Source organism: Sabethes cyaneus, chromosome 3, assembly GCF_943734655.1.
Source record: "Sabethes cyaneus chromosome 3, idSabCyanKW18_F2, whole genome shotgun sequence".
Classification (NCBI taxonomy): Eukaryota; Metazoa; Arthropoda; class Insecta; order Diptera; family Culicidae; genus Sabethes; species Sabethes cyaneus.
The window spans coordinates 253,208,058-253,225,373 of record NC_071355.1 but is presented as its reverse complement, the minus strand read 5'-3'; the positions used below and the strand labels follow the sequence as shown (position 1 = coordinate 253,225,373).

Here is a 17,316-nt window from a genome sequence, read left to right as displayed (position 1 = left end):
AATTTGTGTTCGACATCGGAACGAAAATTGAAGTCCGGGTTCCGGTCCGTCCGGTTCTGTTAAAAGTCGGCACGAACTTTGTTATTCCAACTGTAAAGACTATTAATCCGGTCTGATTTGAAGTCCGGTTCCGGAACCTGAACAGAGCCAAATCGGACCGGACCGGACCGAACTGGAACCAGGACTTCAATTTTCGTTCCGATGTTGCTGATTGCGTTCCAGTACAAATTGAAAATTCTGTTGTACAGGATTCAGTACGGAGGTCAAGTTGTTCCAATTTTGGCGTAGCACCGGAAAGGTTGATGATTGGCATAGCATCAGGTCCATCTACAGATCCAAGAACGTTCACTGAAGCTTTGAATAGTGCTGACAGTAAGGAATGGAAGGTGGCTATGTAAGAAGAAATGGACGGAAGGCTATCGGATGCCGATGGGTATTTAAAAGGAAGGAAGACTAATCTGGAAAAGTGGAACGTTTTAAAGGCAGACTAGTTGCGCAGGGAATCTCGCAAAAGTTTGGGCCCGGCTACGATCAAGTATTCGCTCCTGTGGTAAAGCAAACTACTTTTCGCACCGTTCTTATTCTAGCAAGTCAACAACAAATGCAGGTGAGATATATCGACATCGAAACTGGCTATCTTTATGGAAAGCTTCAGGAGGAGATCTTCATGAAACAGCCACCAGGATATACTAGCGAGGACCCAAGCGCTGTTTGCCGGTTGAAGCGGAGTCTCTACGGGTTGAAACAGGCTGCCCGTGTCTGGAACCAACGTATTGATGCTGTGCGTCAGGAATGTGCATTTCAACGATCAACTGCTAATAACTGTTTGTACGTTAGGCGATCGATCGTGCTGATGATGTTCGTGCTTATTTACGTGGATGACATTGTTGTTGTCAGTAAAACTTTTAAGGAGTATGAATTGTTCGCCAAAAGGTAAAGGTTTACTAGTAACCCGATGACCAAAACCCCATCACTAAAACCAAAATGCCTTAATTAAAAGCAGTTCGGTCAAAAGGGCACTAACTGTGCAAAAAGGGACGCTCCACTCAATGCCCCACGATCCCAATTTTATTATTTTTGTAGCCTCCCAGCTGGCCTCGAGGTGCTTGTCTAATAAGCCAGTCGTCGCATGTTCGAATCTCGGCTTGGAAAGGCTGTTATAGTCAATAGGATCGCAGCACTAGCCCCGCCATTGTCTATAACTATAACAGCTGGCTGCGAAGTCTGTCGTATAAAAACAGAAAGTCAAGTTCCGATAACGAAATGTAATGCTGTAAAACTAATGCTCTTCATTAATAACAATCAATCTTACAGTAGTCTAATTCAATTGGATATATACTAGATTCGCAAACGTGTATCTGAAAGCGATTCCTATTTAAAAATTCTTACCGGAAACCGAATTTTAACATCAATTCTTTGATAAACTATAAATAAGTTATCACTTTAATATCCACATCTCACGTCGCTGGTGGTCCAATTGACAAAGAGGCCGAATCCAACGTTAATCTATTTACCTTGGCTAAATCAATGAGGCAATCTCAGAGCATGCTTTGATCCGCGTCTGTAATAACGCGTGCAATAAAGTGCTTTTGCCGGAATGAAAATTAGGTTAGATACGCAGAAACACTGTTTAGTTCTTGATCGAAGGTCCCACCAAGAGGAGGAAACTAGCAACAGAGAAAAAAGCCCCCTCCCAGTAGTGAGCTCATCTTCATTTCACCAATCACAACTCACATCCGTGTCGAGATGCTCACGAACAACAAACAACAATCGCCCCGATTTAGACTAGCCCGCGTAGCACATTGCATCGCAAGAGATTGACGACACTCACCTTTTACTTCCCATGGAGATCAATTGTCCGTTGAGACCGTCGTGTCCGAGCGGCGGCATCGCTGCCACCGGTAGTTGTTGCTGACATTGCACATTGGACATTCTCGGTTTCAGAGGAGGTGGTGGCACCGTCACAATCCCATTCGCCGGCGCCAAGCCGACGGTGTTGATACTGGCAGCCGAAACATTCGATCGATCGCCGTTTTGAAGCTGGGCAGCTTTTAGCAAATATTCGGCCACCGGAATCTGTTGCGAATTGTGCGATCGCTTCCGCATCGAGACACGCGAATCCGTCTGCCGGGGAATGAACTGCAGTAATGGTTGTTGTGGTTGTGGTTGCGGTTGCACTGGTGAATGCAGCGGCATCGGAAGCGAATGCCTCTGGTCGGGTTTTCCGTTTACAATGACGCGATGAGCTTGATGGATGGTGTTTGTTCCATTGCTGGCACCGCCATGTTGTACCATATGCTGCGATTTAGACATACTGGAGGAAGGCCGACGATAGAGTACGTGCGGTTCTACCGATTGGGGCTTTTTGGGAACGGCGGGCGGTATAATTAGTTGGCTGATTTGCATTTGTTGTGGCGCTGGGGGTGCTCCCGGTGGGGGTGGTGAGAGGTTTTCCAAGGTAGATGCCCGGTAAAGTGATTTCTTGTTGGTTTGGCCGGCAAAACTGTTCCGCCGGCTGGCCGAGTTTGATCTGGTTTCCGAGGAATCACTGAGCTGCCGAATGTGTCGTAGGATCTCCGGTGGTGGAGGTGGTAGTGGTTCATCCTGGTTCAGTAGGATCACGTCCTCGGTGGGGCTGATCACCGGTGGGGGAGGTGGCAGTTCGGGGCTCGGTATGCGCAGCATTGGATTCTTCGGGGGCCGCTCCGGGACCCAGTCATCCAGAGCGATGATCGGACCCATTATCATAGGGCCCAGTAAGTCCTTCGATAGTTGCTGTCGTTGTTGTATCATTTTATCACGAATTGACGAGTATTCCGATGCGGAGGAGGTTCTGCAACGAGACATGAAAAAGAAGTTCAATTAGTAACGACATCGACTAGTTCGGGGGAAAAATAACGATTTCTTTACAACAAGCCATGAACCGACAACATAGGAGTTGAATCTCGGTCGCTAAAATGATTTATTATGGCTTGTTTTTATTTTTGTAAGACATCGCAAATCCGCTGATTCTGACTAAGCTCGTGCCGGCTAGCAAAGTATTTGCAACAAACTTTTCGTGACACAGATTTGCATAGGCTTTGACTCGTGCCTTCGGCATGTTTCGCGCTTATACAAAGTATCGTGTAATGTATTGGTGCGCACAGTGCCGTACTCAGGAGAGAGAATCAAGTTTTATTACTTCTCAATCGGGTTTTGCAACGACACTGGTATATGGGATGGAAGCGTAGAAAAGTGCACCTACCTTCGAACCGTCGCCAGATGAGCGGCATGCGTGGAAGCGGTTGTTGCCATGTTGCTGGCGGCACTATTGATGGCCGGCACTCCATTTGATCGGGATCTTGGTGGAGGTGGCGGAGGAGACACACTAGCATCAAGCGGTGGATCTTCCGGCGATTGTGGACCAGTGCTCGATGATGTCCCATCGATTCGTTCCGTCGTTCCGCTGCCATTGGCAGTGAGGATCAGGGTGGCATTGCTAATAATCTGCGACTCGATCAGCTGAGCAGTTTGAGGTGATTGCACCTTGTTGAGCAGGTTCATCGTGTGGACGGAAGCCAGCTGATTGCGCAGATTGTTGGCGGCGATTTTGTCCAGCTGCTGTTGGGCTGCTATACTTGCCGGCGAATGCAAACTGGGATGATGGAGATAGTTGCCGACGAGCGAGGAGTGTGAGGACGGCGCCAGATCCATGGTGCTTCCCGACGATGAATATGCACTGGAAATGGACGACCGTTGCGAAACCGACTTGTGGGAGGGCGGTGATCCTGACTGATACTGCTGCTGCTGCTGCTGAAGATTTAACGTCGTTGGCCGTGTCAAATTGTGGCTGCTTTCGCGGGCGTGCGCCTGTTGCCGTTCGAAATAGGATATCACAGCGTTTTTCTGGAACGCTTTTAGCGATGGGTTCGAAACCCGATGCGTTTTGGATGGATCGAAATACGTATACTTCTGTTGTTGCTGTTGCTGCTGCTGTTTAACTGCGGTATGACTTAGATTTTTGACACCAATCGACGCGGAAGAGGAATGGAGGCTGCTATTGCTGCTGTTTAGTAGGGAAATCCCCTGCTGTTGGTGCTTCTCCAGTTCGTTGATGCGGTCCGCTACAGACTGCCAGTTGTGCGGGCTGAGTTGTCTGCAAAAATATTATTTATTTGAACATTTAGTAACGAAATAATATCAAATTTTCATGGTTTTATGAAAAATAAGAGAAAAATAAATTTAATTTTTGGAGGTGTACTCACTTGGACCCATCAACCAGCGTGACCCCGGCGGGCGTCGAACAGCCGCCGTAGGCGTTATGTCCACTACTATTGCTATTGCTACAACTACTACTGCTACTGCTAACGTTGCTAGGAATCTCGGTGTAGGTGCTGATAGGAAACAGTCGATTATTGCTGCGACTAGATCGGATGGAACCGTTGCTGCCAGCTGAGTTTCCACTGCCAGTCGCCGGAGCCGAAGCGGACGACGCCAGCGATGCGCTCGACGAGGTTCGGTGTTGAAAGCGAAGATCTCCCTCCCCAATCGGTGATCCGCCGGATGAGCTGCCGGACGGACTGTTCAGTGGCTGTTGGTGCTGCTGATGCTGTTGCAATTGCGCTAGCCCACCGTTTGGGGAGGTCTGGACACTATGATGACCGAGTGGCGATTGTTGTAGATGGTGCTGATGGTGCGAATGAAGGTGCAACGATCCCATCGATTGGGACACTAAACTTCCGATCGAACTCACTCCGAGGGCTACCGACGACTGAAGGCCCACCAGTTGTTGGTGTTGCTGTTGAAGCTGATGCTGCTGCTGCTGCTCCTCACTCGTCATGAACAGGATACTTTCGGAGTTGTGGCGCTGAGGCGTTCGAACCCGCGAACTGTGCGCAATCAGCTGAGAAGTGGAACCTGTTGGTGAATAATGCCAAGCGGCAATGAAAGAGCGTTAGTCATCATTGAGGCTTGCATCGTTTTGGGGGCTTGAACAGAACGGGTGAGTAATGCAGTCTTTGACAATTGTTGATCTTACAATTAATCATAGGCAGAAACAATTTGCATAAACCGAACGCGGGTGGCTGGAGTCAGAGCAGAAAAAATGGATACTGTTGAAGAACAGCAATACGGCGACTAATGATTACACTCGCCTTTAAACAAACACTTGAATAAGTTGTTGACCTTTCGGAAATAATTTAGATTTTTTCGCCTTTTCATGATTAATAGAAGAATAAGAACTGACTTTTGAACAAGCTACGCAGGAGCATGTCAAATGTCACCAAACAAACAAACAGGCGTTGACAGGGTTCAAGGGTAACCACGGTAACCACTGAAAGAATGACACAAAAATCGTTTCTCGGTTTCGTGTGTGGAGCAAAGCGACTTGGTTACACATATGGCAGTCAGTAAAATTATTCTCGTAAAGGCGAAATAATTGCTTCTGCAACTTACTTTATAATTCTACTACCGTGTGGAAGTGTCACCCCATATGGAAGTGCATTTACGGTGGATATAAGCTAGTACTAGGAAACAGGCTCTTAGGCTGCAGCCGGAGGCTGTACAGAGAAGGCAGTAATCCGATCTGCTGAAGCAGTCAGTCATGTGTAATGAACGTCAAATTAGCTTTGTAATAAAAATGGATTGCTGCTGCCACTCCGGTCGGTGGTTTTGGGCGGCGACGACGTCGGCGTCGGCACCCGGGGGCGTGTAGAAATGAATTCTTGAAAACATGAAACCGAACGAGATGTAATTAAAGAGATTCGTTCGAGAATTAAAACCTAAACGATCGAATTGACACTAATGGATCTTTTATCCGACTTAGACGGTTACGAACTTCCCACAGAGCAATTGTGGTAATCTTAGGTTATGAAGTAATAAAATTTAAGCAGGCTTTCTTCCGTGAAAAGATCATTATAGTTCGTCTTAAACTAAACTTTGTAGGCAATTGTGAAAGGGCTCAACTGAAATGGTTTAGCATTGTAATGACGCTCCGCTGCAAGTCTACATTATAATCTTCTTTTGGCTTCTTCGACTTGAATTTCGACTTTGGGGTTTGAGCCTTCGGTTGTCGACCTTCGATTGTTGATTATCGGCTATCAGAATTTAACTTCGACGTTCAATTTTCGAAAGTAAATCAGTTATTCATGATAGAAAATTTCCAACATTCTATTTTCGTTAATTAAATCGCCTACGACTTGCATTTAATTTTCGTATTCCACTAAAACGAAGTAGAATACTGAAAGACTTTAGTATTCTATTTTTGAATGCCTAATTGACTACCCTCAGTTTTCTGAGTTTTCAAATTTTACAATTAATTGGCGATCTTCAGCTTTCGGCTTTCGACTATTGATTTCCGTCCTTAGTTTTATTTTATCCGACTTTTTATGGTTGAAATCATTTTTTCAACCTTCGAATTTCAGCTTTCAATTTTAATTTTCAACTCTCAGCTAACAAACTTTGACGTTCGACCTTCCACTATTGTGTTTCATTTTTCAACGCTCGACATTCGATTTTGGAGTTTTAGCATGGGACTTTTGTCATTCAACTTCCGACTTATGACGTATTGTAATTTAAATTTTTGTCAAAAAATTTCATTCACAGTCGTCATTGCAAATCAGCAATTGAACAGCAGTTGAAAGTTAAATTTGTAACCATAGGTACATCCTAGTATGCCGGTCACGCTATTGGCTTTCCTTGTGAGCGGGCTTTACAAAAGGATGCTACAAGGCTGTGTTTTCGCAAGTGTGTAGGTAGCAGAATGTATGCATACTGCACCGGTTGTTTGTCGTACGCTTTTGTCAGTGGAATAAGTGAGGGATGCCATTACAAGCCTATGAACCTATACAAATGAACTCTATTACACACAAATAGGTGATAACTTTTTTTTTAATAAAATAAGGATTATGTATTTGGGAATTTTGACTATTTTGGATGGATGAAACTTAACCAGACTAGGACTCGGATGAATGCTTTGCCTCTAAGAAGACCCAGATTTAAAATTAACAGTTCAAGCTTTAATAAAACAAGTTAAGGTTCAAAAGCGTGGCATTGATTTCTGGGATTTGGAAAACGGTTTTAATCTCGAGACAAGACAAGTTAGCTTCGAGGTATGATGCTGGTCTAACAAGCTAGTCGTCGTACCTCGTACGTTCGAATCTCGGCTAAGCGGTGCTGCTAGATAGAGTCAGTAGGATTGTTACACTAGCCCCGTAACTGCCCTGTACTCTAACAGCCGGCTGCGAAGTCTGTCGATAAAGAAGGGTAATGTCTAAAGACGGTTATGCCCAAGGCTTTGCTTTTTTTTAACCTTAATCGCGTAGTTAATAGTAATTATTCGACTAAATTAGAAGAATAGTCAGACTATGATCACATTATTTACCAGGGCAAATCCTGATCCAACGAAACCCATTCTACTAACAACACGCAACTGCATCCTGTAATCTTTGCAGGGATGCAGAGTTAACCACGGTCTCCAAAACAACAAAGGTTACATTAACATTCCTTCCCCAATTCTATAAGATTGCAAAGACGTGGACGTCGGAGTTGTTGATATATCGAGTTACTGAATTTTGCACAGTGAACATGATAGGTCACACCCAACCTCATTCATTTGATTCATTGTGCAATTTCACTGAGTGCAACCATTGATATGTGCAATCAGTCTAAGCTAAGCTAACACAGTTACATGACCATCTCTTTTGGAATCCTTTCCTTTTATTTCCATGCACTGCGCCAAGTTTTCCCGACCGTGTATTTAGTTATCAACCACGGTCGTCGCTCGTCATTGCTACTCAGCCATTGAGCTCTAATGTGCCGCTCACGCTCACGAGTTGTTAGAATTGGCTTTCCTCGTGAGCAGGCTATGCAGAAAGATGCTACAAGGCTGTGCCTTCGCAAGTGTGTAGGAAGTAGAATATATGCATACTGCAGCTTATCAATTTTTGTCATTTTTTAACCGAATTCCCACATCTCGCCCTTAATGCCACTCATAATGTATTGGGCCCGACTTCTTTGAAGACTTTTAGCTTTTGCCTAACCTGAGCGGTCATTTTGTTCTACCATCTTATTATCTCTGTCGCATTCCAAGTGACCTTTCCGCTCTTCAACTTGTGTTTGACAATCGTGCAATATTTCTCAATTAGACGGAATTGTGGGCAGTAGTGGCAGCTTACCTAATTAGGCCAAAACTTTAAAGGTCCAGCTTCAATGAAGCGATATCATAACCCGAAAGCCCTGAATTTACCCTAATCGTTCTCAACACCTTCGATTGCAGGTTCCGGTCCTTAATTCTACTACGACGAAAAAAGCAAAGGCTTGCGCTTAAACGTATAGAAGGCCGCTCACGGAAATGTATGTAAACGCTACTCACGATCGATTACCGGATGTCCAAAATGAATTTTCGGTCCGCGTTTCACAGCTAATATTAAAATCAAACAAGTAGAATACAGAGTTAAAAATAGCACACATAGCGGTAACAGGTTCGTCTTGATCATATACTGTCCACTGAAACGGAATCCTGAGAATGTCAGTTGAGCATCGAACTCTCGAGGGCACGTTCATATTGATCTTAGCTAGCTGATGAACGTTTTTTGTATAGAATCGATCCGTGCAGCCCAAAGGCCAGTGTAAGGGTTCTAAACAGCAGCTGCTGTCTTCAATTATACAACACAAAATAACAACACACCAATTATACATGTCAATCAGTTTTAGTAATTCGATACAATCAACAACTGAGCGAACTGCAAGGTAGATTTTGAGGTTATGAATTCCTCCAGGATGCATACATCGTTGTAATATAGCAAAAATAGCAACGGCCTGACGTTGCTGCCATGAGGAACGCCTGAAGTATTCCGAAAGTCGCAAGATTCAGTGTTCCTTAGTTTCAAAAAAAACAGCGAGCTTCAAGGAAGGATTTCAACCACCGGATAGGTAACAGTGTGATGTGGGGAACGCGATCTAACGCAGCTTTGATGTCGGTATACACCATTTTAACTTGTGCTCCACCTTCCATATGTTATAGACAAAATGATCTCAACTCCACACCAGATTTGTGCTTATCAAGCGGCCAGAAAAGAAGCCATGCTGATCAGTTAGTTGAAATGTACAGTAATATTCCGATTTGGTCAGCCCCATTGAATTTTGGGCTGACAAAATGGGGGAACTGACAAAATCGGGATTTTTTTTGAAAATTTTTTGAAAATTCTAGACAAAATCTTAAAACCTTGCAATATCGAAGACTTCTACTAAAAATTAAATTTTAACACGCAATTGGTCAACCAAAAGCTCAATCAACCGGGCACAGCACACTGGTCCAGAACCTTTTTTTGGTGCGCAATAGCTTTGAGCGGGGAAACTTGGTAGATGTACTTATCTTTACAATTATGTCTCCAAACATGGCAAATACGTCACTGGCTTTATGCTCAGTTTATGCAACATATCTGCGGCTATCGTCCCGTAAAATTTCGCTTCAAAAATCCGTGCCAGAGCTGAGTTATTCGAGTTTTTCTAAGAAATTTCGAGCTCGTACAAATATTTGATGTACTTATCTTTAAAATTATGTTTCCAAACATGGCGAATACATTACTGGCTTTATGCTCAGTTTGTGCAGCATATCTGTGGCTATCATCCTGCAAAATTTCGCTTCAAAAATCCGTGCCAGAGCTGAGTTATTCGAGTTTTTCTAAGAAATTTCGACCTCGTTCAAATATGTGATGTACTTATCTTTAAAGTTTTGTTCCCAAACATGGCAAATACATCACTGGATTTATGCTCAGTTTGTGCCGCATATCTGTGGCTATTGTCATGCGGGTATGAAATGGGGAAGGCAAATGAGAAGCGTCCAATATAGCTCTAGCTATCCCAAGCCCCTACCTAGCGGCTCCACGTGGCCATACCCGGTAATGCTCTATTGAGTAGCCAAGCTAGGAGGTGCGATACTGTGTTGTTCCCGGCTGCCTGATCTCATAATCGAGGTTTTGGGCAGACGCCACACGATCTTGTTAATAGGTAAGCATAATATAAGTTATTTTAATTATTTTTTTCGTTTTAGCTTATGAAGCATTTACTGCTATATAGTGAAAACTTTGGCCAATACGAGTGTTAATACTGCACATGGATATTGGATACCAGAAGAAAAATTAAATTAATTATTAGAAGCACTTATGGAAACTAAAAGGACGCAACTCTATTCCATTCGAAGGACTGCTGGTGAGATTGTTCTATTTTTACCCATATATACCATATTTCATAAATAAACTAGAATCGGGAAGAGGGAGCGACCATCAGAGCACTTGTTTGAGCACGGCATAGGGAGAGTGAAACAGTCAACTCTCTAGGGTTAATCTTGGCCCGATTAACAACACATCGTGGATAATGAGCGGGCGCTTCTCCCCACCTGCTGGAGTCATTCTGCATTAAGACGGTTTATTCAACGATTGACTCAGGTGACTTAGCCCTTGGAAGGAGATTCTCTAAATCCCTGGTACGTGTAAGTGATGTTGCTTATCGACCAATTCCCTTTTGGCCCTACATACAAGAGTTGGGAAGCATGAACAATCGTTGAATATGTTCAACTCTTTTTGACATGATAGGCTCATTACTATGAACGGATGTTCTGCTAAGGCAGGTGATAGTACCATATATTCATATAGAACCTTTGGAAGAGTCTCTGGAACTCAGATTTTGATTAATCCCCCCAAAAGTGCAATAAAAAATTTATTTTTCTTCAGTTTCAATATAACACATTGATGTGTTCTGCAAAGTTTTACAGAATATCATTACAAGAATTTTTTTTAAGACAGTAACCTTCTATCACTTCAGCAAAGATAGATAAATCCTATTTCTCGTAAATGAAAAATCTTTAAAATCAGTTTTTCCATTTTACCTGTTTTTGTGGTTGTTGTATGACTTTTTCCTGTCTTACATTGTGTGAATAGTAAAAATACACAACATTGCTGAAAATAGTATACCTCTATCTTTGCTTGTTTATGAACTGTAGAACTTTTACTTTGAAAATCTCCTAAATTTGACACCGAATTACTCGCAAGAAGGCACAATTTTATTCAAAAACTCTCCTCAGAGAATCAGAATAGTTTCAAGCAGGCTGAAAAGTTTTATAAATCATGTTTAAAACCAAATACAGATAAAAATCTGATAAAATCGGGGGTAGACAAAATCGGGAGCTGACAAAATCGGAACATTACTATATTGCGAAACACTTCTGTGCAACGAGTCACCGAGAAGGCTCTCCGAAGGTTTCGAAAGGGTAGATGCGCAATTCTTCAGTATAATCGAAGGTATTTCAAACGGCTCGGGAGACACCGATAATTACAATTGGTTCAAGGCAACTTTTGGGTTTTACACTTCTGAATGTCTACTGTCGTGTTTTAATGTCGCTCAATTTGTTTTTATTTTCAGTTTTTTTTAAATTAATGTTTACTAATACTATGAACTTTTATATTTTTGGTTTTTTATATTTCTGTATTTTTGAATTTGTATTTTGATTTTGAATGTGCACAATGGATATATTATAAAATTAAATAACCACAAATCAGAGAAAGGTTCCGGTCGGTAACAGGGTAATCGATGAGCGAATTGCAATAAAATGAATTAATTGAAATAAAACAGTTTCGATTCCAATTTCGCCAAAAATATAAAAACAAAATTGCATTATAAACGGTACCTATCCACAACCATAACAATGCTCGCATTGTTACGTACAAAAAGCATTCTAAAAGCTCCTGCTTTCACGATATAAATCAAGACGAAAACGATCGTTCCCCATCGGACAACGCAAAACCAATTCCGCGCAAATAGGAAATATAAAAGGAAAACATTAATTTCCAATTTCTCTGGTCGATTGTTCATTAAATATGTACTGCCCTCCGCGATAGGCGAAGCAATCTCAGCGTTACCTTGAACCCTACTCAATCTGATCCGCTCCGGTCAATCGGCAAAGTGATTTCTCACCTGCAGTCTACAGCATCCAGAAGAACTATTTTCATAAAAATTACTAATAAACAGATAAATATTATTTATTTTTCTTTTAACTCCACAGCTCAGAGTGGAAAGAACCGAACCCGGGGTAGGAAACTTTACGATTCAAGTGCGATGATTTAACGCCGGATGTCATGCGTCTCTTCACTTAACACTCCGGCCGGCTGGCAGTATCGAGTGCTGGCTGGCTGGCTGACTGCCTGGACTAGCCTAGCTGTGCAGGCACCAACCAACTAACCCATCAGAAAGCGGGCTGATTTGCGCGTGCGAAAAAAGGGTAAATCTCCCATCGCACATACATTACACATAAGCAAAGATTGCACGTCGTGACCAAGGTTCGCCGGAGTAATGTCACTGACCAGAGGGACCAGTCTACCACTACTCGAGATGTTGTTGATCACACGAGACACTGTAATTACAGATTTTATTGTACCTCATCAATTATATTCTATACGTTCGGTTCGATAAAGGCCAGAGAGAAATAAAATCTAGTGATTGCACAAAGGTGCGTGTCTTTGTCTGTCTGTCTGTCTGTCTGTTTGTGTTTTTTTGCTCTTTTTTTTTCTCTGCATAATGAAATTTAATTTCAAATTTCTATTTTAGAAAGATTTTAATTTGTAAAACCAAATTTTACTTGAAAACAACGACAGAATGTCCCACAGTGCGACGCGGTAGACCGTCAAGGATCAATATTTCCAATCGGTTTTAGCAAAACGGCAATTTGTTGCCCGATCAACGACAACGAAAGCCGAGGATGGGATCATCTCTAGAACACGCACCGCTGGAGATTGCCACAGAACGCAGAACGGAATGGGTGAACTGCTCGGGGTTCAAAGATTTCCGCTCGTAACACAAAGAGCAATAAATCTGAATGCTGCCATTAAAGGCTACGACTACAAGAACAAACGCACAGTTGATTAGAATCGTAATAATTAAAGCGCTTCGCCAGTTTAAAAGGCTGTCCAGTTCTTACTTGTTCATTGACACCCTTTTATCAGAAAGTTGATTGTTGCTGTTTTCTAGTTACAGAAGTCCCTCCTTGCAGCACGATTCGCGTGGGTTTCTTCGACAACGGCAGCCTTAACCTTGCTTGTTCATTTCAGATCGGCGATCACTTAATGGCCGATTCAGGACCAGACAAAAAAGCCGGATCACATTACGTGTATCATGTATCGCTTGGGCTGTGACTTGGCGGAAACCAACCAACCAACCAGCTGAAGTATTGCAGGCGACGTGGAGTGGCGTACAATTTTCTGCGACTTAGTCATACCTGCCGTCGGTCTGCTGCCCGCCGGTTGTTATTGGGGAATTGCGGCAACTGAGCGGTGAGCTAATAGAAGCTACATCAAAACAATGTCTTTAAATCAGTGGGACAAAAGAACCCATTGAATGATCACTGCTCTGAACGACACCGATCCGTAGGTATGCTATAGATAGATTTATTGCCTGGAGCAGAATTGTGTTATCCAATTTTGTCGTCCACTTTTCATTTCGTCAAACGTGCTTGTTTTCGCTAACAAAGCCTTCGGGTGCCTGGGCTGGTTGAATGCACTCAACTCCGGTTGTTGCGAAGAATCAATCGTTTGTTTCCTCTTTTCAAAACGAAATTTCAAGCTTGTCTCTAAGGAATATTTAACGGTGGGAAAGAAGTTAATTGATGAGTAACATTACCGAACGGGAATTTCGAGAAAAAAAACGTAATTTCTCATTAACACTTTATCTCAAAAAAAAAAAAAAAGTTTGTAATTTATCTTTGCTGGCAATTCAGTTCTCGTGGAGTATTCCAATTACATTAAAATTTTGACCCGAAGAAAAAGAAAAGTCTCAAACCGATATTTTACCACAGTTTACTATTTTTTTTATTGTTAGTTTTGTACCAATCAAATAATAAAACAAGCAAACAGTAAAAATCGACAGTCGCTGATCCACAGCGAAGTAAAACAAACATTGAACATTATCTAGACCAAAGGAAATACATTATATTTAAGCACAACCAACAAAACAAACAACTCGTTGATTCGATCCTAATAATGCTGGAGCCCATATAAGATCGAGTGAAATTATTGCTGCAAATTATGCAATTATAGTACGTATGCTCCGAGGTGATATGCATATTTGTGCCATTATGCTTGACGGTTAAAACAAGTTCATGTGCATTTTTAATGCCCGCAATGTTACGAGCAAACACCTGTACACGTTCGCTGCAAACGAATAAAGATAGGTAGCTGGTACAAGAAGAAAAAAACAAAACAATTACAGTAAAACTTAAGCATTAAATAAGCACTGTAAATTGGAGTTCACAGCTTCCGGAGCACTAAACTACTAGAAGAAGTTTGCATGTCAACAATTGTTGCGATCGTTGGGCTAATGGAACAAAATACACATCCGCTGCACTGTTTGCATTACACCAGTGCCCGAACAGGAGGACTTAACACAATTATAACCGGATTTGTTACCAACACACTATTTTGTTACTAACTTTTCTAACAACGGTCGTTATAAATTAGCGCCGGTTGGTGTTTAAAATAACAAAAATAACTAAATTTCCAAACAGACCTTGCTATGATTTTATCTGAATTGTTACACATTGATTGTCAACAATTACAGACATTTCATAAATATGATAGCCGTTAAAAATATGTCAGCAAATATAATGTCGGGAGGTACACGACGGTATTTTATTATGAACTTACGGCTGTACAGTCATTAAAACATTAAAACATTAAAACATATTTTAACTTCAACTCACTACGGTTACTTTTTGTTGTCCAGTCGTTGATTAACCAACGGACGGAAGTTTGATATTTAATGGTTTCAAATGCTAACACAAAATAATTAAAATATGTTGCAATGTGTTAATGCATTGACGTTTTTATACGGTTATTATACAATTACAATTACCTTTGGAATGAACAAAAAACTAATTTAACCTTGTTAGAGCACCCTAATCGGGCATCATCCGTGTAATTTAATTTAATTTAGTAGCTAATCTTAAACCTAACCTAGGAATGTATTTTTCAACCTTGTTGCAGATGTTCAATTTTCGTACAAGTTTGAAAAGATAAATTTATTTTATCGTTCATTTAGTTTTAGTTATACAATGGAATTTTTCAAGATTATCGTACAAAAATTAAGACGGATCGCAGAATACTATAAAATTTTGTAGGCGGACGTATAAACGAAATTAATATTTCAAAAATTCATAGTCTTTTTGTTTCCCACAAATTTTCTCATTTTCTAGGACGATGCTGATTCCAAAAATTCAAAAACTCTCGTAGCGAGTATCGTAGAGTGAAAAAACCGTTGTATGGAAATGAAAGCAAACTTTAACAGCGGCAAGCAAATTATCCGAAAAAAAGTTTTTATAAAACTATAACCCAATTTCCCAACGATAAAATTGAACCTTTGTCTTCATTCTAAATAAGAATAAGGCCAGTACGGGGATCTCTGATAACTATTAGTTCTAAAGTTCTAAAATCCTCAATTCTCATAAAAATCTCTGAAAAATGCAGAAGACAGCCAGGAATTTAGTATTACTAAGGAATAATGAGCAATGTTTCAGGATATCCGGTTATACATCGAAGAAAAATCAGACAATCAATTTAATTAATGATCAAAATTCAAATATTGGGCGATGCAAAAATTCATGTTGATTTCTATCCTATTTTTACATAATTCATTCTAATGGTGCTCCCATTTAGGTCAATTAAGATTTTTTCTAATGTTGATCGAAGTGTTCTAGAAAGTATAAAATCATTTCGATAAGGAAGGAAGTTCAAGTGAAGCTAACCAGAGAGAGGGTGAGAACAGGTAAAGGTGACAGCGGGCGATTGGAAGCGGTAGGTTTTTTGTTTTTTTTTACAAGTAAGGAAATCTGCTGAGCACCTTAGGTTTTTGGGGTTTGACGATGGATTCCCGTTATAAATACAGCACACTTGCTGTTTCGTCTCGCGGGTTGGAAGTTGGGTGCGACTCTATGGTTTAAAGCTTCTGTCGTCTACCGCGAACGCCTAGGCCATGCTGCGCTCCTGTTACTTTGCAACCTATCTTGGGACAGTGTATAATTGCTAGGGGGATGGAAGATGAAAATTGTACCATGGGTCGAGTTGATAAGTTGGTAACCACTGATAAGTTGATAACCACTGATGGTTCAAGATTTGTCTCCCTATTGGCTCATTTATGGTTGCTTGTATTGGAAGATTGATAGCGGATGCGCGGCTGAGAATAACCGGTGTTAGGCGGGGCTGACAAGATATCCACTTCTTCACTAAACTACATTTTACATCTCAGGTTGTACAAAATATCCAGGGCAAAGTACATATCTCCGGTACTTTTTCATTTCGACGTATCTGCAAATGAGAGATTCTCTTCGTGTCTCCTTTCTTCCGCTGTTTACGGTGATAGTAATGTATTGTGACTCATCAGCTTTGCATGAATCGATTGCCAGAGTCACTAGCTAGCCAACTGTTTTGAAAATTTTCTTTTCAAGGCATTAGTATCGCCGTAAAAACGACACGAAGAGAATCTCTCATTTGCAGATACGTCGAAATAAAAAAGTACCCGAGATTTGACAGATTTCACGCCAACTCGACCAAAGGTTAGCACGACTCTCTCAGAATTCAATGAAACTTTGTGTGTGTGCAAAGAGTTCATGTAAATAAGCAACTTTGCATACTTAGTTTTTCCAAAATGGTTCTAGACTAACTTTTGCAAAGGACGCATTTTTTTCACTTTTTTAAATAAAAAATTTAACTCGAAAATTATAGGGCCTACAAAAAAATGATCTATGGGTGACTTTCAGAAAATATTCTGAATTTTCATAAAAAAATACCGAAAAATTTTAAAAATTAATTTCCTCACTGAAAATAAAGCATTTTAAAAATTAAAAATCGATTTCCCCAAAAACGCCATCTCAGAAATTGATGAATTTTTTTTTTGAAGATAGACAAATCTTCCTTATATCGCAAGATGGTCAAACAGAAGAGAAAAAAGTTTCCCTAACAAAAACTTTTTTAAGTTCTTACCGGGAAAAAAAGATATTTTAGTATTTCCAAAGTTATAGCACCTACAAAAAAATGATATATTAGTGATCTTTAGAAAATTTTCTGAATTTTCATAAAAAAATACTGAAAAAAATAAAAATTATTTAATTATTTATATATAAAAATTATTATATATAAGCATTTCAAAAATTAAAACTCGATTTTCCAATAAATACCAACTCAAAAATTGATTAAATTTTTCTGAAGACAGATAAGTATATAACCTACAAGTCTTCCATACATCACAAAATGTACATTATGTCTATCACACAATGAGGGTTTTCGTCCATTATGACTC

General features: G+C 40.9%; 1 protein-coding gene across 4 annotated transcripts in view; it reads right to left on the bottom strand.

Moving 5' to 3' along the window:
• The window catches only part of LOC128744285 (protein Shroom), a 407,780-nt gene that overhangs the window by 200,718 nt on the left and 189,746 nt on the right, over window positions 1-17,316 (bottom strand). For all 4 annotated transcript variants that reach the window (XM_053841143.1, XM_053841145.1, XM_053841146.1 and 1 more), the window contains 3 exons: window positions 4,245-4,896; window positions 3,245-4,135; window positions 1,832-2,833 (listed from right to left, as the gene is read on the bottom strand). In XM_053841143.1, the coding sequence (XP_053697118.1) occupies window positions 1,832-2,833; window positions 3,245-4,135; window positions 4,245-4,896 (2,545 nt within the window). The remainder of the gene's footprint in view (window positions 1-1,831; window positions 2,834-3,244; window positions 4,136-4,244; window positions 4,897-17,316) is intronic.